This window comes from Budorcas taxicolor, chromosome 8 (genome assembly GCF_023091745.1).
Source record: "Budorcas taxicolor isolate Tak-1 chromosome 8, Takin1.1, whole genome shotgun sequence".
Classification (NCBI taxonomy): domain Eukaryota; kingdom Metazoa; phylum Chordata; class Mammalia; order Artiodactyla; family Bovidae; genus Budorcas; species Budorcas taxicolor.
In genome coordinates, this window is record NC_068917.1 from 76,476,303 (window position 1) to 76,498,551 (window position 22,249).

At 45.1% G+C, this 22,249-nt stretch overlaps 1 protein-coding gene across 1 annotated transcript; it reads right to left on the minus strand.

The window, feature by feature from the left end:
* Positions 1 to 16,664: 16,664 nt before the first annotated feature.
* PNMA2 (PNMA family member 2) lies at positions 16,665 to 17,759 on the minus strand. Its single transcript, XM_052644468.1, has one exon. It carries the CDS (start codon positions 17,757 to 17,759, stop codon positions 16,665 to 16,667), a length of 1,095 nt encoding a protein of 364 aa, XP_052500428.1.
* Positions 17,760 to 22,249: the final 4,490 nt, after the last annotated feature.

The following is a 22,249-nucleotide window of genomic DNA, read 5'->3' on the forward strand; positions in this document are numbered from 1 at the left end:
GAAGTAAATGATGGAGGCCCCGAGTCCACCTATTATGGAAAAAGAGGCTGGATAGGTCTGAGTGATTCAGGGTGGGGAGGCTGGGTGACCTAAGCAGATGTGTCCTTGCGTCTCCATCCACCCATGTTCACCGTATTTTAATGTTTAAGAGATCCCAGAGTGGGATGCTTTGAGGTTGGGCTGCTGTCTTCACCGTATTTTAATGCATATGAGATCCTGGAATGGGATGCTTTGAAGCTGGGCTGTTATCTTCTTCCAATTGTATCCTGGCCACTGGGACTGTGCTTTGCATGAAGTCACTTAATAAGGGTCTCTGAATAAATTAAATGAATCTTATTCTGTTCAAGAGAAGGAAGCTTTAGGATTTAAATCAGAAGAGAAATTGCTGGTCTCTTTTCCCCTTCTTCCTTCCTTCCTTTTTTTTTTTCTCTCTCTCCCCCTCCTTCACTCTTCTTAATTTTTTGGCTGTGCCGTGCAGCATGTAATACCTTAGTTCCCCAACCAGAGATCAAACCTGTGCATGCCCTGCATTGGAAGCACAGAACTTTAACCACTGGACACCAGGGAAATTCACACTTTGTTTTGCAGAGGAGGAGACAAAGGCTTAGGAAGCAAAGTGAAGCAGAACCAGGACCAAAACCAAGCTCTTCCGAATCCAAATCCAGGGGTCTTTCTGCTCTGCCATGCACTGAATTTAATACACAGCTGGCCATGTATATACCCATGTCAGGAGAACGAAGACAATACCTATATTTTCAGGTAAGTATAGTCCCTTAGGGAGACGTCCCTAGTGGCTCAGCGGTGAAGAATCCACCCGTAATGCAGGAGATGCAAGAGACACAGGTTGGATCCCTGGGTCAGGAAAAGCCCCTGGAGGAGGGCATGGAAAACCACCCCAGTTTTCTTGCCTGGAGAATCCCATGGACAGAGAAGCCTGGAGGGCTACGGTACATGGGGCCGCAGACAGTTGGACACAACTGAAGCGACTGAGCTCAGATGTATGCATAGTCTCTTAGGATCAGTATTCAAATGTGGATTTACCTACTGTGTTTCAAAGGACCTGATACTATTCTGTGTACTTCTTGGTATTTGCCTTTTTCATTTTTTGGCTCCCAATCGAGTCTCAAGAGAAGAGAGAGCACAGAGTGAGCATTCGAAACACTTAAAAAATAAATTGATGAATAAATGAAAGCAGAGATAATCCCTAAATTCCTCTCTATGGCATTCAAAGCTCTCCATAATCTGGCAGCCTAATTTTCAACCTTCGTGGACAAAATCCTTTGCTCTAGCTGATTTAGTTTCTCTGCTTCCAGAAGAATGCATCATTTGTGACTCTCCTCTGCTCCTTCCCCCAGACTCAGATCACCCTTCTCTTTCTTATTTGTCCATCCTGAAGTAGCTTACATATTCAAGTCTAAGTGGAGCCACCCCTTCCTTTTGGCTTAGTGCACAAATAAGAGCAATAAATATTTGGAGTATGGAAGACATGCATGGGGAAGGAATCTACAAAGCATCCTGAAATAAGGCTGCAAGTGAGGAAAGAAACTGGGAGAGATGGAAACTGAGGGGCTGCATTTGATTCTGCCACTCACAGAAACTATGGCCTTGAGCAAGTCACAGACCCTGACGCTGAAGTTTCTTCATCTATACAATGGAACTTTAGACTAGGCAGTCCTTGAGATAATGCCAGCTTTCACACTCTGACTGCACATCAACCAAACAGCTGCTGTCTCTCTTTGTACGGCCCCCAACTCTTTTCTCTCCTCCTCCCCGAGGACGTGTGTGCGCAAAGCTCTGCCTTCCAGAGACCTTGACCATTAGCCTCCCCATCTTCCTCTTTTTTGTTGTTGTTTCAGCGTATTCTTCTCTAATGATTCTTTCCTATGCATGTGTGCTTGCGCGCATGCTTAGTTGTGGCTGACTCTTAGCCATTCCGTGTCCTCCCTCCATGGGATTCTCCAGGCAAGAATATTGGAGTGGGTCGCCATTTCCTTCTCTAGGGGTTCTTCCCTACCCAGGGATTGAACCTGTGTCTCTTGTATCTGCTGCATGGGCAGGTGGATTTTTTTTTAGCACTGTGCCACCCTAGTACCAGACTTGCCTTTCTGCCAGAAGTTCAATGAACACAAAGAGGCACAAATAAATACCACATTAAAGCACATCATAATCTAACTGATAAAAACCAGTGCAAAAGAGGAAAATTTTAGAGACAGAGGGGAAAAAAAAGACACATCATATTCAAGAGAACAAAAAGGAGATTTACTCCAGAATTTTTGTCACAAGCAGTACAAGCCAGAAGATAAAGGAGTAACATCTAATGTGCTAAAAAAAAAAAAAAAAAATTTCTATCCTAGAATTCTGTATGTAGTGAAAAAAAGGTTCTTTAAAAGTAGAGTGAAATTTAAAAAAACGTAGAGTGGAATAAAGACATTTTTCATAAAAACAAGCTGAGATCATTCATTGCCAATAGACTAGCATCACAAAAAACTGTAAAAGGAGTTTCCTCAGGCTGAAGGAAAAAGACACGAGATTCAAATGTATATAAAAAAAATGAAGAGTGCTAAGAATATTAAATGAGCGAGCAAATATAAAAGACATTTGTTCTCATTTCTAAGTCATTTTTTTGGCTGAACCCGGAAGCTTGTGGGATGTAGGAGGTTAGTTCCCCTACCAGGATCGAACCTGAGCCCCCTGCACTGGAAGCGCAGAGTCTTGACCCCTGGACTGTCAGGGAAAGTCCCTCTTTTTAAAATCTTTTAAAAGAATACTGAACACAGAAATCAGTATGGGCTGGACTTCTCCCTCTGCTTAGGATCTCACTTTTTTTAAAAATAAATTTTGCTCCTTTTAAAAAACAATTTCATTTATTTATTTGTTATTTTCGGCTGTGCTGGGTCCTCACTGCTGTGTGTAGGCTTTCTTTCGTTGTGGTGCTCAGGCTTCTCATTGTGGTGACTTCGGTCGTTGTGGAGCATGGCCTTTAGGGCTCCAGCGGTTGTAGTTCTGGGCTCTCAGCACAGGCTCAGTACTTGCAGTGCACAGGCTTAGATGCTCTGTGGCATGTGGGATCTTCCTTGATCAGGGATCAAACCCGTGTCTCCCGCATTGTTAGGTGGACTCTTCATCACCAAGCCACCAGGGAAGCCCGGGATCTCACATTTTGGTGTTGGCTGGGCTCTGGAGGCATGCCAAAGAATCTGTTTGTGAGCTCATTCGTGTTGTTGGCGGAACCTGGTTCTAGGTTGTAGGCTGAAGATCTAAGGTCTTCATTTCCTGGCTGACTGGTACCCAGGCTCTGCCATCAGTTTCCTGAGACCCACATTTCTTCTCACATGGTCCCCTCCATATTCAGAGCAACAATAATGTGTCTTGTTCTCACATTTTGACTCTGCCTGACTGCCTTTTTTTTATTAATTAGAAAAAGGCCTCTTATTTTTTTCTCTTAGATTTTTTTAAAGCAGTTTTGGTTTCACAGCAAAATTGAGAGGAAAGTACAGAGACTTCCCATGTATCGCCTATCCTACCACGGGTAGAAACTTCCTGCACCCATCAACTTCCCTTACCAGAGTATTCCCTCTCAACAGTCCCTACCATTATCAACAATTTGTTACAACTGATAACTGTACTCTGACATCATCAGCACCTTAAGTTCATTGTTTACCTTACATTTATTCTTGGTATTTTATTACATTCTATGGGTTTGGGGAAATGTCTAATAATATGAATCTGCTATTATAGTATCATGCAGAGTATTTTCATGCCCCCAAAATCCTCTGTGCTCTGCCTGTTCATCCCACCCCTCACCTTAACCCTTGGCAACTGGCAACCACTGATCTTTCTCCTGTCTCCATAGTTTTGCCTTCCCAAGAATGTCATATAGTTGGAATCATGCAGCAAGTAGTCTTCTCAGACTGACTTCTTTCACTTAGTGATACCCATTTGAACTTTCCCTATGTCTTTTCATCGTTTGATAGCTCATTTCTCTTTAGTGCTGAAGAATATTCCACTGTCTGGATGAACTACAGTTGATTTACTGGAGGACTGCTTCAGTTCAGTTCAGTTCAGTTCAGTTCAGTCGCTCAGTTGTGTCTGACTCTTTGCGACCCCATGAATCGCAGCACTGCTTAGTAGGTTCCAAATTTTGTCAGTTATGAATGAAGCTACTATAAACATCCATGTTGGCTTCCCAGGTGGCGCTAGTGGTAAAGAATCCATCTGCCAGTGTAGGAGAGAGAGGCAGGTTTAGTCTCTGGGTCAGGAAGATTCCCTGGAGTAGGAAATAGCACCCCACTCCAGTATTCTTGCCTGGAAAATTCCAAAGGCAGAGAACTTGTTGGACTACAGTCCATGGGGCCTCAAAGAGTCAGACACAACTGAACACCACCACCGCAAATATCCATGTGCAGAGGTTTTGGCGTGAGCATGTTTTCAGCTCTTTTGGATAGATATCAAGAATCATGACTGCTGAATCTAGGGCAAAAGTGTGTTTAGTTTTGTCAGAAACTGCCAAACTGTCTTCCAAAGTGGCTGCACCATTTTCATTCCCACCAGCAATGAATGAGAATTCCTGTTAGTTCATATGGTTGTGAGCATTTGGTGTGGTTCTGAATTCTGACCATTCCAATAATTGTGTTGCTGCTGCTAAGTTGCTTCAGTCATGTCCAACTCTGTGCGACCCCGTGGACTGCAGCCTACCAGGCTTCTCCGTCCATGGGATTTTCCAGGCAAGAGTACTGTAGTGGGTTGTCACTGCCTTCTCCTAAATAATTGTGTAGTGGTATGTTACTGCTGTTTTAATTTGCATTTCCCTGATTGACATATGATGTGGAGCATCTTTTCATAGACTTATTTGTTGTCTCTATATCTTCCTGGGTGAAGTGTCTATTAATGTCCTTGGCTCATAAGTTCTCTCATTTTGGCCCTAAAGTTCTCTCATTTTAAGGGCTTACATGATTAGATAAGGCCCATCCAGATAATTTCCCTCTTACTGTCAGCTGCACCATACTCGAATGTGCTCAGTTGCTTTTAGTCGTGTCCAACTCTTTGCGACCCCGTGGACTGTAGCCCTCCAGGTTCCTCTTATCCATAGATTCTCCAGGCAAGAATACTGGAGTGGGTAGCCATTTCCTTCTCCAGGGGATCTTTCCAACCCAAGGATTGTACCTGCGTCTCCTGCTTGGCAGGAGGATTCTTTCTTTACAACTGAGCCACAGGGGAAACCCCAGCTGTGGCGTATAACATAATCACAGGAGCAAGATCTCAGACTCAAAGTCAGGAAAGGAGCGGGAAAAGGAAAGGCTTAACATATGCTCTTACGGAAGGTTTTTGACATGCAGAAGCTAGAGGTGGGTTAATTGTAAGCAGAACATCCTATGTGATTGTTCCATGTTGTATATTTGACTTTCTCTTTTTGTTCCTAAGTTGGAAGTAGGAGCAAAAATTAGGGAACCTAGCAGTTGCTGATCAAGTGTTGACTCTTGTGAGCTGGCTGCTGTGGAGGTTGTGAGTCAGAGAGCTATTTTTTCATATATGATCTAGCCATTTGTCGGTCTTTCAAGGGAGTAGTCAGAATATTTTGGGGGAGCCATTTTAGAAATTCTGCCTATTGCAGGTATCTACAAAAAACCTACCTACAGCTAACATCCACTATAATGGTAAAAGATTGAATGTTTTCCCTTTAAGCTCAGGAGCAAGACAACGATGTTTGTGCTCACCACTTCTATTTAATATGGTGCTGAGGGTTTCAGCCAGTGCCATAAATCAAGAAAAAGAAATAAATGATATCTAGATTGGAAAGAAAGAAGTAAAACTATCTTTAATCCCACATAAAACAACCATTTATGTAAAATAATTCATAACATCAAAAAAAGTTCTAGAACTATAAGTGAGTTTAGCAAGGTTGTAAGATACATATCAATATATAAAAATTAATTTTATTTCTATATACTAGCACAAACAAATTAAAAGATGAAATGACTCACAACATCATTGAAAATTAAATACTTAGGAATATATTTGACAAAATGTGTGTAAGACCTTGATATTCAAGCCTACCAAATTTTGCTATAAAAATTAAACATGATCTAATAAATGGAGAGAGATACCATGTTCATGCATCATATAATTGACTATTATAAAAATTTTAGTTATCTCCAAGTTGATCTGTACATTAAAAGCAATTCCAACGAAATTCCAGAAGGCTTTTTTTTTTTGGTAGAGATTGAGTAGTCTGTTGTAAAATTCACATTGAAATGCAAAGGACCACAGTTAGAACAACTCTAAGAAAGAACAAAATTGGAGGACTTACGCTACCTGATGTTAAGACTTACTATAGTGTTACAGTAAATAAGAGAGTTAGCATTGGTACCAAGGTAGACAAATAGATCAACGGGACAGAATGGAGTCCAGAAACAGACATGCACATATATGGTCAACTGATTTCTGACAAAGATTAAAGAAACCATTCAGTAGAGAAATGATAGTGTTTTCAACAAATGGTGCTGGAGCAGTTGGATATCCATATGTACAAAAGAAAAAAAAAGAAGCAAAACCTGGAAGAACCAAAAGAGAGAAACAGACAAATCCACAATTATAATTGCATATTGTAACATCCGTGTTTCAGTAATTCAGGAAACAAGTAGGCAGAAAATGAGCAAGGAAAATGAAAAAAGTGTACAGCTTTTCAGCCAACTTGACTTAAACTTACAACCTACAACAGTAGAGTCCGCATTATCTTCATGCGCACATGGAACATTCATTGAGACAGACCATATGTTAGATCACAAGACTTTGAAAGCATACAGGGTGTATTCTTTTCTAACAAAAGAATTAGGTTAGAAGTTAGTAATGAAAAGATGGTTGGAAACCCACATATTGGAAACTGGACAACATGTTACTAAATAATTCATGCATCAGAAAAGAGATCATAAAAGAGATAAGGAAATATTTTGAAATGATTAACATTAGAAAATATAAAAATTTGTGGAATGCAGGTGAAGCAGTTCATAAAGGGGATTTCCAAAAGCTACCTCATTAACATAAACCCAATTCTGGTGAAAATGGGCTTGTGAATAACAAGACTCCTATTTCGCCTTTATGGCTCTGAAGCCATTTCAGGAACTGAGAACAAATATTATAACAAAACATGCTCCCATTGCTTTTATTTCTCAGGAAATTACAAGAGTTTGGGAGCTGTGAGCTATGAACTGTGGCCGGAAGACTGAAATACGTATTTATTGTAAATCACAATATCTTTAACTACTTTGCACTGTCCTCAAAATGAATTCATGGTTTATGTGAAAAATCATAATGAAAATATTTCATTCATAAGTATTATATAACAAAATTATGGGATGTAGTTAAGGTGGTGTTAGATATAAATTTCTATGCTTAAATATATTTGTTTAAAACAATCATGAAACATAGAAAAGAATAATCCTTGAGAAGTTGGAAATGAAATAGTATATTAATTCTAAACATGAAAAGAAAGAAATAATAAAAAGTAAGGATAGAAATGGCTAAAATAATGATGGAGAGCTTGAACAAATCCAAAAGCTGATTCTTTGAAGAAAATCAATGGAGTAGCTAAACTTCTGAGAATATTAACCCAGAAAGAAAGAGCAAAAGACAAATAATAGAATAAGGAGCCATAACTACAGAAATAAGAATAATTAAAGTCATCTGAATAGAATGCTGACAAATTTATGCCTATGCATTTAAAAAACTTAGATAAAATGGAAAAAATTACAAATCTGAGCTACTAAAATTGACTTCAGAAGAACAGAAAACTTGAGTAGTTCAATAGCCATTAAATAAATCTGATCAGTAGTTCAGTCCCTCTATCTTTCTAACCACTTTCAAATATTTTTAGGTTCAGATGATTTTAAAGACAAATTTGTACTAAATTGTGGCTGAACAACATTTTTTTATCCAGTTGATAGTCTATGAAAAAATGATAATGAAAATATTTGGAGTATTGTATAATAAAATTATGGGAAGTAAATGTTATTTATATATTTAAAGTATTATAAACCAAAATTATGGGTTTAAATGTTATTGCCTTTCTGGCTTTTCTATTTTCTTATGAAAAGTCAGGAGTACAGTTAGCTCTCCATATTTGCAAGTTCTGGATCTGTGAATTCAACCAAAGGCAAATTGGAAATATTCCGAAAAAATATCCAGACAGTTCCAAAATTCAAAACTATCATAACATTTACATTATAGCAGGTATTATAGGTAATTCAGAAATGATTTAAAGTATATGGGAAGAAGTGGGTAAGTTATATGCAATTACTCTGCATAGAAAGGGGCTTCCCTGGTGGCTCAGACAGTAAATTCACCTGCAGTGTAAGAGACCTGGGTTCGATCTCTGGGTCAGGAAGATCCCCTGGCGAAGAGGATCCCCTGGAGTGGCAACCCACTCCAGTATTCTTGCCTGAAGAATTCCATGGACAGAGGAGCCTGGTGGGCTACAGTCCATGGTGTAACGGAGAGTCAGAGAGGACTGAGCAATTGAGCCCGAGCATCAGGGCCCATTCTTGTGTCCTGAGAACTTTGTCCACTTCATAAGCAGATTGCTCAGTTCAGGTTAACCTGCCCATTCCTGGCAGCCTACCTGGTAGAGAAGGTATAAGGGCCTGGCCTTTACCCCTTGTAGCACAACTTTGATGGATTTCTAAGCCAAAACCATTCCCATTACAGGTGGAATACAATTCAGATCGATGCCACTGAGCACTCTGAAACATCAAAGAGCAGCGGACCAGGCTCTGGTCAAGGACTAGTTTCCACATACTCCTGCTGCTGCTAAAATCTACCAGTCATGGGGAGGAAGAGACTAGGGGTTCCAATAGACTAGGGGGCCAAATTGCCATCTTAGTCATCATCAAAAAGCCCATCTAAGGCCCTGAATATGGCCTGGGTAACCTCTGACGCTGGGTCCTCATCCCACATTGCCTATTGTAGGCCATAAATCCAGACTTGTGATGGGGCTTGGGAGTCCAAAGGATCATCATCTTAGTTGTGTTTGCTTATTTATTTATTTTTGTCTGTGCTTTGCTGCATGGGGGATCTTAGTTCCCTGACCAGGGATTGAACCTGCGCCCCCTGCACTGGACTGCAGAGTCTTACCACTAGACCTCCAGGGAAGTCCCTATCTTAGTTTTAGACCCATAAATCACCTTCAAGTTGGAACCCTGGTAATTCTGGATTGGCTGGTAGGTGTTTTTCCCAAGATGGCAACACACTGAGACCTAGACATTTACTGTTGCCTCAGGTCTGTATAACAGCTTTCTATTTAGAAACTTTAAAATGCTCACTAGCCACCATTTGATTAATTTTTTAAAACTGGAGTATATCTGATGATGGGAAAGATTGAAGGCAGGAAGAGAAAGCGGTGGCAGAGGTTGAGATGGTTGGATAGCATCACTGACTCAGCAGACCTGAGTTTGAGCAAACTCTGGGAGACAGCGAAGGACAGGGAAGCCTGCTTGCTGCAGTCCACGGTATGGCAGAGTTGGACCAAACAACAATAACAACAAGTTCAGGAGGCGTCATCAGAGGCTCACACCCTTGTATGGGGTATTACTAGGGCATGCATTATGATGGCCTGTCAGCAGAACTCAGCGTCCTTTCTTCACCAACCTGGTTTCCACTGTCTTACACATGTTCGTTTGAAATACAAAGTTTGCTCTTGTGGAAGAGAATCTTGCCATTTGTGGCAACATGGATGCACCTTGAGGACATAATCCTAAATGAAATAAGCCAGACACAGAAAGACAAATACTGTATAATCTCACTCATATGTAGAATCCAAACCAGACAGTAGAATGGTGGTGATCAGGATTTGGGGAGTGGAAATGGGAGCATACTGGTCAAAAGGTACAAACTTTCACTTACTCAGGATGAATAAATTCTGGAGAGCTAAGATATAACATGGGACTATAGTTAATAATACTGCAGTGTGCACTTGAAATTTACTGATAGAGTAGACAGCTTAAGTGTTCTTACCACAGACACAATGGTACCTGTGTGAGATGATGGATGTGCTAATTATCTCGACTGTGGAGATCATTTCACCATGTATTGTCTGTCCTAAGTTGCTTCAGTACTTTGGCCACCTCATGCGAAGTGTTGACTCATTGGAAAAGACTCTGATGCTGGGAGGGATTGCAGGCAGGAGGAGAAGGGGACAACAGAAGATGAGATGGCTGGATGGCATCACTGACTCGATGGACGTGAGTCTGAGTGAACTCCAGGAGTTGGTGATGGACAGGGAGGCCTGGCGTGCTGCAATTCATGGGGTTGCAAAGAGTCAGACATGACTGAGCAACTGAACTGAACTGAACTGAACTGAAGTTGCTTCAGTCGTGTCTAACTCTTTACAACGCTTATGGGCCATAACCCACCAGGATCCATTGTCTATGGGAATTCCCAGGCAAGAATACTGGAGTGGGTTGCCATTTCCTCCCCAGGGGATCTTCCTGACCTAGGGATGGAACCTGACTTTCTTACATCTACTGCACATGGCAGGCGGGTTCTTTACCACTAGCGCCACCTGAGAAGCCCAACCTGGGTTTGCTCTCTGGTCCTGGAAGATTCCACACACCTTGGGGCAACTAAGCCATGAGCAGCAACTACTGAGCCCACGTGCCCTAGAGCCCATGCTCTTGAAAAAGAGAAGCCACCGCAATGAGAAGCTCACACACTGCAGCTAAAGGGCAGCCCCTTCTCGCCACAACTAGAGGAAGTCCGTGCGAAGCAACGAAGACCCGGTGCAAGCAAAAATAAAGCAATAAAAAATTTTTAAAGTACACTGTACTTTGAAAATATATACAATTTGTGTTTGTTAATTATACCTCAGAAAAGCTGGAAAAACATAAAGTTTCCTTTTCTGACCATTATTATTTCAAGAATAGTAATACTCTTTAATAGTAATAATAGTAATTGAGTTTGTTGGCAAAACTGTTGTGCCAAGAAGCCAGGAAAGGCCCTCAGTGGGGTTCTGCCTTTAGTCCGTGCAGAGCAGGGGCAGGTCTGGGATGGGATGGGAGGTGGGGGTGAGCGTCCCCGACCTTCCCTGGGGACTTTTTGCAATGGCTCCCAGCAGTGGCACCCCCTCAAAGTCTGGGTAACTCCCTCTGGGAACGTTTCCCTTCATGGGTGGGTGGGGGTGGGGAAGATGGGGAAAGGTCTCAGCTGTCTCTTAGACTAATGGACAGCTCCAGTTGGTGGCCTGAAAGAGAGACTGAAATCCTACACGGTGCTTTTCTCCTATGATAGAATTGATTCTGGCATGCGCTTCTGGAATTACTCTGGTTTAAAAAAAAATGTCCATTTGGGATGTCAAGGGCCACTTGGGCGGGGAGAGCTGTGTAATATAGATCCTGAATGGGGACAACGCCAGGGCCTGTTCAGTGGGAAGGCTAGCTTTTGAGACAGCCACCTATGGATACTGTCTTCCATTCTGAGAGACTGTCTGAAGGAGTGTTAAGTCTTCCCTGGGCAAACTCAGGAGTTCCTGGTCCCCCCAAACAGGTGGGGGATGGGAGAGATGTCTGCTTTAATCCTGGGCCTTTAGACCATCCAAAGATTATGCTGATGGTCAAACAACTGCAACAACAACAACAGCAGCAAAACAAATCCTGAATGAGTTTGACAATACTTGTCTCAGATCCTCTTATACTTCACTTGTATATTTCATCTCAGGCTCCACTCCCTCAAAACCCCACCTTCAACCATCTAGCTTCAAAACTGCTTTGGAACTGAGAGAGTAGCACTGACATATAAACACTGCTGCTACTGCTAAGTCGCTTCAGTCGTGTCCGACTGTGTGTGACCCCATAGACGGCAGCCCACCAGGCTCCCCTGTCCCTGGGATTCTCCAGGCGAGAACACTGGAGTGGGTTGCCGTTTCCTTCTCCAGTGCATGAAAGTGAAAGTGAAGGGGCTCAGTCGTGTCCGACCCTCAGCGACCCCCATGGACCTTCCAGGCTCCTCTGTCCATGGGATTTTCCAGACAAGAGTACTAGAGTGGGGTGCCATTGCCTTCTCCGATATACACACTACCCCGTGTAAGATAGATAGCTAGCGGGAAGCTGCTGCATAGCACAGGGAGCTCAGCTCAGTGCTCTGTGATGACCTAGAGGGGTGGCATGGCGGTGGAGGTTCAAGAGGGAGGAGATATGTGTATACATATAGCTGGTTCACTTCATTGTAGAGCAGAAACCAAGACAACATTGTAAAGCAATTATCCTCCAATTAAAAGTAAAGTGAAAAAAAGTGAAAGTCACTCAGTCATGTCCAACTCTTTGCAACCCCACGGACTACAGAGTTCATGGAATTTTCTAGGCCAGAATATCAGAGTGGGTAGCCTTTCCCTTCTCCAGGGGTTCCTCCCAACCCAGGGATCGAACCCAGGTCTCCTGCATTGCCGGCAGATTCTTCACCAGCTGAGCCACAAGGGAAGCCCAAATTAAAAGTGAAACGAACAACTCCCCCAACCCCCCTGCTTTCTCTGTCCTGCTTGTAGGTCTCCCTTGGACATGGCTTGTGTTCATTAATTTTTTCTTCCTATTTCTTTAGATAACCCCAAGCCAGATTTGGTCCTAAACTCCCCCCACCCCCCACCAACTTTATAGTTTCTTTGCCAATGCTCTGTCTAGGCTTGTCAGGACAGATCCACAGTGGCTGGTGGGGCAGAGTGAGTTAGCATTTGCCAGGAGGGAGCAAAGGTATTTGCAAGGGGAGATGTGATGATGGTGAGAGAAAGAGATGTTATTACCCTTCTCCAATCTCTCTGGAAGTGGGAGAGAATGAGCAGCTTCTCCTCAAGGGGCTTGAGGGCAATAGACTCTCAGGAGGACCAGAGTTCAATCAAGGAATACGGTCACAGAGTATCCAGCAAGGACTCTGGTCATATAGGCTAGTCGTTCAAGACACTGTGGAAATCCAGTAGGCCTGTGGGAGGGTCTTAAAGATCAGACACTAGGGAGGAGGCACAGTGTAGTGTGGACATGAAAGTAAAGTTGGGAACTGATGCCCAGAGATCTTGTGTTTAGGATGGACAAAAAGAGAAGCTTGGCAGGACTGGCTGGTACAGGGGGAGATGTCAGGTGACACCTACAGCCTGAGAGGCCCCTAATGAAAAGCTAACTTCAGCACTGGACTATGGCATCTTGGAAGCCTTGGCCTCCAAGGGTCAGGATTGGAGACAGATTAAGTAAGAGGTGAGACCAATCTCCAGGAAGGTTTGGCTCAAGTGATTGGGAGAGAGTGTTGAGCATCCCTCCTAACACTTACAGTGGGTCGATCTGCACTATGTACAGCCCTTGAGGAATGCTCCCCCACCGTGCTGTAGAAAAGAGGAAATGCTCTTCCTCTTTTCAAGAGGCTAAAGACGAGAGAAATTTTAACCCCTCTATCCATCTATAAAGGGCTTCTCAGGTGGCTCAGCAGTAAAACATTTGCTTGCTGACACAGGGGACTCGGGTTCAATTCTTGGGTAGAGAAGATCCCCTGGAGAAGAAAAAGCAATCCACTCCAGTATTCTTGCCTGGAAAATCCCATGGACAGAGAAGCCCGGTGGGCTAGTCCATGAGGTCGCAAAGAGTCAGGCACGACTGGAGCACCAGCACAATATATCTATATAGCAAAAAATGACTTCATCCAAGAAATGCAGTATTTCACCTTTGGGTCACTTCCTCTTTGGCAGAATAGAGGCTGGTGAATGTCAAGGTACAGTTACTTGTCTAAGCAAATGGGCTGGAGGTCTCCGAGGGACCCGGCCTCCACCTGTCATTTCTTGTAGTAATAAAAGGGAAATCAGTGATGGGTGAACTGAGCTCCCTCTCATCTTTGGAGACCAAAGTCCAAGTATTTCCTTCCCAGCATTTCGCTCTCAGTTTTTTTTTTTTTTCCCTAGAAAAATTCAAGATCTTTGTGGTTTAGCTTGATTTTCTAATTTTCATCTCTCAAAAAAATTTTTTTAGTAATTAAATCCCTTTGTTAAGCAAAAGTTTATACAGAACCACAATAAACAATGCACAAAAAACTCAGAATCTTACCAGAATGGATTTATTTTATAACTTCACATTTATAGCACTTTACTTTATATGCTGAGAATACACGAGAACAATGAGGCCATTTTTACAAATACAAAAAACACATGAAATCCGGGTGTATCACTTTGTTTGAACAGTATTGAAAAATTGAACTTACAAAGATAAGTATTCACAAATGGTACCTTTTTTTTTTTTTAAGTAAAAGCCTGTTCCTACAATTTTAGGATATTCCTTCAGTTAAAAGTATTTACCATCAGAAAGAATAATTTATTTCTTATAATCACTAACAATAGTCAACAATAGCTGGAAAACTGATCACAAAGATAACAGACAATAAGCGCTCCGACTTACCACAAGCACTTAATGGTTTCTAATGGAACGTTGTCACAACCAGACAGATTACCTATTTACTCATTATTGCAGGACTGTTAGAAAAAGAAAACATGCACTGATCAGACAATAAGCATGGGAAAAATAAGAGAAAGAGCCCCCATGTATTGAGGGCTTTCTGTGTTCCAGACATCACATTAAGTGCTTAAAAGGCATTATGTCATTTGATCCTAACAACAACCCTATTCTATAGTCCTCCCATTTTTCTGACGAGGAAAACTGATACTTAGAGAAGCTGAAGCCAATTGTTTATTGTATATACAAAGCTGCCAGGATGTGAGACATCAATTGTGTTGGAGCCTTGTGTAGTGCTTAACTGAATAATGCTCATTTATGCTTGAAGCACACTTGGCATCACAGGACATGCATAAGCCTGACTGAAACACTTCTGAAGTGCTATGGTTTCCTTAATCTATGAAGAATGAATAGAAGTTTAGCTGTGTGCTTGGATCTCACCAGGGAATCTTTTTTCCAAGGTCTGCACAAAATGAGTCAATCTGAAAACAACAGTGAGCCTGCTGGCAAACACCAGTGTGTTAAAATCTGGATATCAGCACACTTGTGTCTGTCTACCTGTTATCTAATAGAGATTTAAAGAGTGTAAAATACAACTTCAACATGGAACTGCTGAAATGTCCCTGCGGAACTACAAAGCATGATTTGAAAACTGTGATCCCAGTGGAGAGCGGATTAGGAAGAGTCACAGAGGTCCCAACTTCCGTCTGTGCTCTGCCACCTGTTAGCGTTTTGATGTTGAGCAGACCATGTAACCCATATGGACTTTTTTTCTTTCTCACTTATCTAGTTATTTTTAATTGGGAGATATTTTTTAAAATTATGATTTGTTTAGTTTTGGGTGTGCCATTTGGCAATGTGGGATCTTAGCTCCCCAACCAGGGATCAAATCTTCAACCCCTGCATTGGAACTGTGGAGTCCTAACCACTGGACCATCAGGGAAGTCCCCCTCTCTTTTAAAATGAGTGTAATTATACCACACTGGGGATGCTGTACACATGAAATGAGATACATGTAAAATGCCTGGCGCAGAGAATTTTCTCAGTAATTATCAGCTTACTTCCTCTCTTCTTTGTTTTTGTCGTCACTAAAAATCTCTAACCACTGGCCTGAATCAAAACATGGTCGGTGCATCCCTGCTCCTCCAGGCCCTCCTGTGATGTCTACCCTTTCTTGAGAATGTCCCTCATACCATGGACTTCTGTGTCCTTGGGGGTAACACACTGCCTGGAACCATCTATCTGACGCCCAGCAGAGATGTGGGGAGTACTTCCCAAGAAAGGAAAGAGAGGACCAGGATGGAGGAGTCATACTCATTCAGCAATGACACTTCTCTTGGCTTCTACTGGCTTCCAGTGTGTGCTTCCTTATTTACACACAAGGTTATTTATTTAGCTTTTCATATTCAGAGGCCATGAGCAGGGCCAGGCTGGTAGGTTTATGATGGTTAGCTCTCTGAACACTGTCTTATATGGTACTCAGAGAGAGAGCTTGCTGATTTGAGAAAGGAAAACAAATTAATTCAAACAGTTGGGATTTTTAAAATGGATGACAAAAGAGATTTTTTTTTTTCTCACATTATTTCTTTCTTTTGGTCTATTGGGAGGGATTTAAAGGACACCTGGTTCAGATTCCTTTAGGCTTCTGAGCTCCTATTTGGAATTTAAGTTTTTGTTTATTAATAATCATCTGTGAATCGCAGGGTTGATCCCTGGATCAGGAAGATCCCCTGAAGGAGGGCATGGCAACCCACTTCAGTATTCTTACCTGGAGAATCCCATGAACAGAGAAGCCTGGTGGGCTATACAGTCCATTAGGTCAGGATTGCACAGAATCAGACACAACTGAAGAGACTTAGCAATTATTTTTGTAGAGTCCAAGAAGCTCTCAGATTTTTTTTTTTTTCTCCTTATGAAGAAGAATCAAGACCTTCCTTGCCCAAGGGACTTCCCTGGCCACTCAGAGGTTAAGGCTCCACTTTCACTGAAGGACATATGGGTTCAATCCCTGGTTGGGGGACTAAGATCCCACATACCCCACGATGCAGCCAAAAAGATGAAAGAAAAACAAAATAAAACCTGGCTTGAATGCTTTGATTTCAACTGTGCAAATTATAGAGAAAAAAAGACTGAAAAGGTCTTAGCCTAATAACGTGGCTGTCCCTCCACCCACCATCTGTGGGTCACCCTTGGAGTTGGGTTTTAGTCATTGGCCTCGTTACCCCAGTGGCCATAGCCATCCCCTCCCTCCGGCTCTTCAGTATTCTCATTTTCGAAAGCGGCCTCTTCCTCCTCTTCTTCCCGGATGACCTTCATTAACTGCAGGAAGCTGGGAGGCCGGCCCTGGTCTTTCAGCTCCCTAAGTCGACACCAGAGTACCTCACTGAGGCTTGCCCCGGCCATGACCTGCTCCAGGCGGATTTGATCAGCGATGTTCCTGGGGATCGCCCGCTTCTCCACCGCTCTCCGCAGCAGGGTTTCTAACCGTAACACATAGGCTGAGACTTTCTCTCCTTCCTCTTGATAGGTTTTCAGGTACTTCACCTGGGAGGTCCGGCGGCTCTCCAGGTTCCCAAACACTTGCTTAAATGCTTCCAAACACTCCTCCACGCTGATGGATGGATTGTCTGCCTGGACTATGTGCATGAGGTCCAGGGCTGGCCCGCGAAGGCTTTCCATCAACCATCTCTTCTTTTCTGCCTCTGCTACCGGCCACTCTTTGACTATCTCAGTGGCCTGTTCCAACCAGACTTCAAAGGGCTCTTCCTCGGGGGCAGGCATGGCGCTCCCTGAGAACACTCTCAGCTTCCGGTACCTCATGGGGAGCAGAGGCTGAGGGGCATGTGCTACCACCTGTCCCAACACATGGGCCAGTAACTCTGGTGAGATGCAGGGCACGGCTGCTGGAGACAACCCCTGGTGCCCAAGTGCCCGGAACATTCCTGAGACTGTCTGTCCCTCTTTTTCTAGAAAGAGGTTCAGTCTTTCCAGAAATTCCGTGTCCTGGTTAGGGGTCTTGAAGATGACTTTCCAGACACCTCCCTTGCCCTGAACCTCGCTGGGAATCACAGAGACCTCAGGGTCCTCAAGCAACTCTAACAGCACCGCGTTGGCATTTTCCTGCTTCCGGAATATTTTGCCAAGGAGTCTATACCTGCCCAAAGGCTTTAAAGTCTCCTGCAGGACCTCCTGAATCTCATCCTCACTGCAGTCCACTGGGATCCCCATAACCATCAGTGATTTCTGATCATCCACACTCAGAATCCTACACCAGTCCTCCAACAGGGCCAGCGCCATTGCCAGATACTGACTGGCAGGAACTCTATGGCTACTGATTAGCTTATGGGACAGACTGGCGCTGACTTCAAATTGAGAAAATCCCAGATGAGCTTCTAGACTTATAACCCACCAGTTAACAGGTCCTGGACCAATCACCCTTGCTGGTCAGTGGCAAGAACCTGGCCTTTTCCGTGAGGTCTCCAGACCTGCCCCAGGTTGTATCTCAGTTATGAGGGGACCATGGCCAGAGGCTCTGCAGTCTCGTTGAGGAGCGGGGGTGGGGACCTGCCCCACAGGAAGCACGTGGCAGTTCCTTTCACCCCTCTCTGGGTCTCTGCCGCCTCACCTCTCTCTAGCCAGTGGGGAGATGCCTCCACTCTCGTAGCCAGAACTCTTGGAGGGAAGTTTCCCAGCAGAGTGGCTTGGGCTCCTAGGGAAACAAGGCTCAGTTTTATCACACAGCCCTCTCCTTTCTGGGAAGCATGGGTACCTGGTGAGGGATGGAAGCGGGAGAGGGGAACAGGGAGACTGCCTTACATTATAGTTGAGTCATCGCTCTTCTTTGCTTACAGTGACTTTTTACTCTTCGGGACCCTCCTGCAATCGGGCTTCCCCTCAGGCATGCCAGTTAATGGAGCTCCAGTGATGGACAGGACTCAAGATCTTTCCCACATGAAAAGTGAAATCGGGAGGCTGTTTGTTAGGTACCTGTTTGTTCCAGAATGTTCTGTGACAGCCAAGGCGCTTATGTATTCAGCTTCTAGTACAAGAAGATGTCACCCACTCAGCACAGTGTTGTGTCTGGGTGTCTCTCCACTTCAGCCAAGCCAAGCTGCCCTGTATAAATATAATAAATAGTGTATTTTTATGATGATAATATCCAATGTCCCTGGAGGAGGAAATGGCGACTCACTCCAGTATTCTTGCCTGGGAAATCCCATGGACAAAGGACCCTGGCAGGTTACAGTCCCTGGGGAAGCAGAGTCAGACATGACTTATAGACTCAACAATGACAATACCCAGTGTGAAGACTGTTAATACACTTATTCAAAAATACAGCAATTCTTGGAAACTTTCTGGTGGTCCAGTGGTTGAGACTTGGTGCTTTCACTGCCAGGCTCACAAGCATTGCCATGCAGCCAAAAAAAAATCGCCCCCCCCCCCAAATCCTTCACAATATTGAGTTACTTCATTCCTTTGATTAAAAATCCAATTAGAATCATTCAAACATTTAAAATCAACTTAATACGGGTTTAGCAATATAACTTGCATAATATGCTTTAACATAATAACATAGATACAACTTAATATAGGTTTTACAATCTACAAAAAACTCAGAGCCAAATAAACTTGAAGTTATAAATTAATTCTCTTTGGTTATGCTTTGCCAAATGCACAACTAGGGGTTTTCTTTTGCTATAAATGTTAAGTTAGTAACACAATGCTTTCTTCCTAGTATCTGAAATTGAATGGGTCATTTGAAAAGCAAAGAAAAAGACAGGAGGCACATCTGTGAAGAAGCGGTGGAGACTGGCTGATTTAAAAAGGGAAGAGCTTCTATCTCGAGTTGTCATGGAGTATTAAGTGGCTATGATCATTCTTGCCCTAAAATTCTCCATCAGTCCAAATGGGGTCCATATGCCACAGATACCAACTTGCAGCTAAAGCAGGGGAGCTGCTCCTGCTACAGGCACATTTCCTGAGTTCTGGAAGGTGCTGAAAGGAGGTGCGTGTGCCAGAGGGCAGGGAGGGCAAAATGCTGGACTGAGTCCTTGCCCAGCAGCCCCAGGGATCTGAGTACACTGACTCCTCCCTCATGCCTCATGACCCTCTTCTAAGATATGGGGGTGACCTTCCTGGTTATAATATTTAGAGGAAACAAGAGATGTCAAAAGATATTGCGTACACAGGAAGAAACACCTCTTAAGTTCTTACATAACTGTCCCACTCAAGTTAGGCTATCTTTGAGTAACTTCTTCTTCCAAAGGCTATCTCAACCCACAATGCAGCCTTCCAAATAGAAAGATGGCAAATGAAACGGCCCTGGTACACCATAAGGCCAGTGAAAGAGTTAGTCACTGGTCATGTCCCACTCTTTGTGACTTCATGGATTATAGCCCTCCAGGCTCCTCTGTCCATGGGATTTCGGAGGCAAGAATACTGGAATGGGTTGCCATTTCCTTCTCCAGGGGATCTTCCCCACCCAGGGATGGAACCTGGGTCTCTTGCATTGCAGGCTGATTCTTTACGGTCTGAGCCACCTGGGTGCTTCAGGATAAGACCAAGATTGGAAATATTTGGATAGGGGAAAAAATGTGAAAATCTCACATAAAGATAGGATAAAGTGGAAAAGGAACTAGACTTTCAGGTGGAAGACCCCACTGGATTTGTTTGATCATTTATATAGTCACCTTGGGCAAAGCATCTAACTCTGTTTCCTACCCTGGAAAGTGGTGATAAAGAAGCACTCATCCCAGGGGTCTGCTAGGAGTAGGAAATTTTATTCTTGTGGAGGCACTTTATTCAAATGCAAAGCACATCTGGTGCCAGGTCCAAACGCCCGCCTCTGCTTCTCTCATCCCCTGCGCAGGTATGTTCCTCTGTCCTTCCTTCACATCCTATCATGGTGGGCTTATCTTCCAGCTGGGATTGGTTGTCCTCTAAGTTTAACTCCATTCACCTTTCCCTAGCAATTGTGGAGGAGGGTTGAGTATCCGCATTTAGTCCTTCCAAGGGCAAGGGCTGACAATGGGACCGAATCTTTGGTTGCTCAGCCGGGCACGACGCTCCTGTGGTTAACAGTTTCCCAGTCTAAACCCGCCCTGATCACTGAGCATGCCCAGAGCTCCTTCTCGAGCTGCCAAAGGATGGGCATCATTTCTGCAGGGTTTTGCCACTGTGGAGAGAGGGGCGGGGCTGTAATCAACCCTGGGTAGGGACTGAGACGTGGAAAAGACACGGGGAATAGAAGTAAGCAATGAAGGGTCCTGGGAGGCCGTGTTACTGGCCTGATGTACTGGCGTTACATCAAAATGCCCCCTGGATGCCCACTAATCCCATGGCTGAGGCTGATCTACCCGTGCATACACACCACGTCCCCATACACCTTTCCGCTGCTTGGCCTCACACAATTCAAGGCAACCATCACAGCCGCGCCCCACATGCTGATCCTGCACTGGACGCGCGCGCACTAGCGCCCAGGCACGCGGCTTCTGGCAGCCTAGGAAACCCCGCGGCTCTGGCGCAGTGCGCTACAGGGGCTGTGGAATGAGGCGGGGCGCCAGCGGCCCCGGGTAGGGCTGGAGATTCGGCGGGGTGGGCTTCGATGTGTATCTTTCCCCCTTTGGCAGGAGGGAGGGGCGGAAGATAGCAAATGAAGACCTTCTGCCGAACCCTTCTTGGCGCAGTGGCGCAGCGACGGTACGCGGCGCCCTCGGCCGATACCGCGCACCCGCGTCCCCTCTCACTATACCCTTAAGTTGCCGCGCGGGGCTGTACCTGCCAACTCCTCGCCTGGCTACACTTGCACGGACTGTAGATCTATTTCCTGTCTACACCCACCCACTTCGTATTTGCTACGCCCCTCTGTATCTCTCCCTGCCACGATGCGCCCCACCACCACCACTGTGGGAGCAGTAAGTGAGAATCGCGTTTCAATTTCTGCTCCCAGTATTCCACCACGGCCGGTGGTTAGACCGAAGCTCTAGTGTCCCCGCGCCTCTTACGGTCCCCTCTTTTCCGCGCGGCCTGCGCCATCTCTTCTCCAACCCCAGTGCCGCCCCTCCTTCTCTCCCCCGCCCCTCCACCATGGGTGTCCTGGCGCCCGCCAGCGTGTGCCACTTTCCCCACCCATCAGCTCACACCCGGGGCAGGGGGAGGGAGCCCTCCCCACGGTGGGCACTCGTCGTGGGCCCACCTCCGCAATGCGGTGAGGAAGAGGCGCCTGGGCCGGGCAGGTCAGGGAGAGGGGCGCGGGGACCAGGGACTGCGCCCTACGATCTTCGTCCCCGCGTGCCCTGCCGGGTACTCACCGTGGCGCCCAGAGCGGTCAGCGGGCCCTCCGCTGCGCATCCATTAGCCGGTGGTCTGGCAGCTTCACTTCCGGAGCGAGGCCCTCCCTGGCCTCCCTGGCTCCTCGCTCCCCTCCCCGGCGCGCCGCGCCCCGCCTCCGCCCCGCCCGCGCCTCGCTCCTCCCGCAGCTGCCGGGAACTGGCAGCCTCTCCGCTCTCGCTGCCGCAGCGGCCACCCGCCCAGACCCAACTTTGCTGCTCGCGGGAGCTGGCGGGGGGCGTGGGCAGGGAGGGGAGAAAGCGGGGTCAGGGGGAGGGACCGTGAGGGGTGGGTCGCTCGCTCGCCAGCCCTCCTTCCTTTTTGTACACCTTGCGGTAGGCAGAGAGCGGCAGCCGCGGCTGCAGCCGGGGCAGGGGGTTTGTGCCTAGAGACAGGCAGACGTAGGGACTGGCAGACGGACGGACGAACGGCAAGGACCCTCCCCGAGCCCCCACACC

What these genes read in the sequence shown, in the direction of transcription:
- PNMA2 (XM_052644468.1), bottom strand. Translation starts at nt 17,759, where the DNA reads ATGGCGCTGGCCCTGTTGGAGGACTGGTGTAGGATTCTGAGTGTGGAT.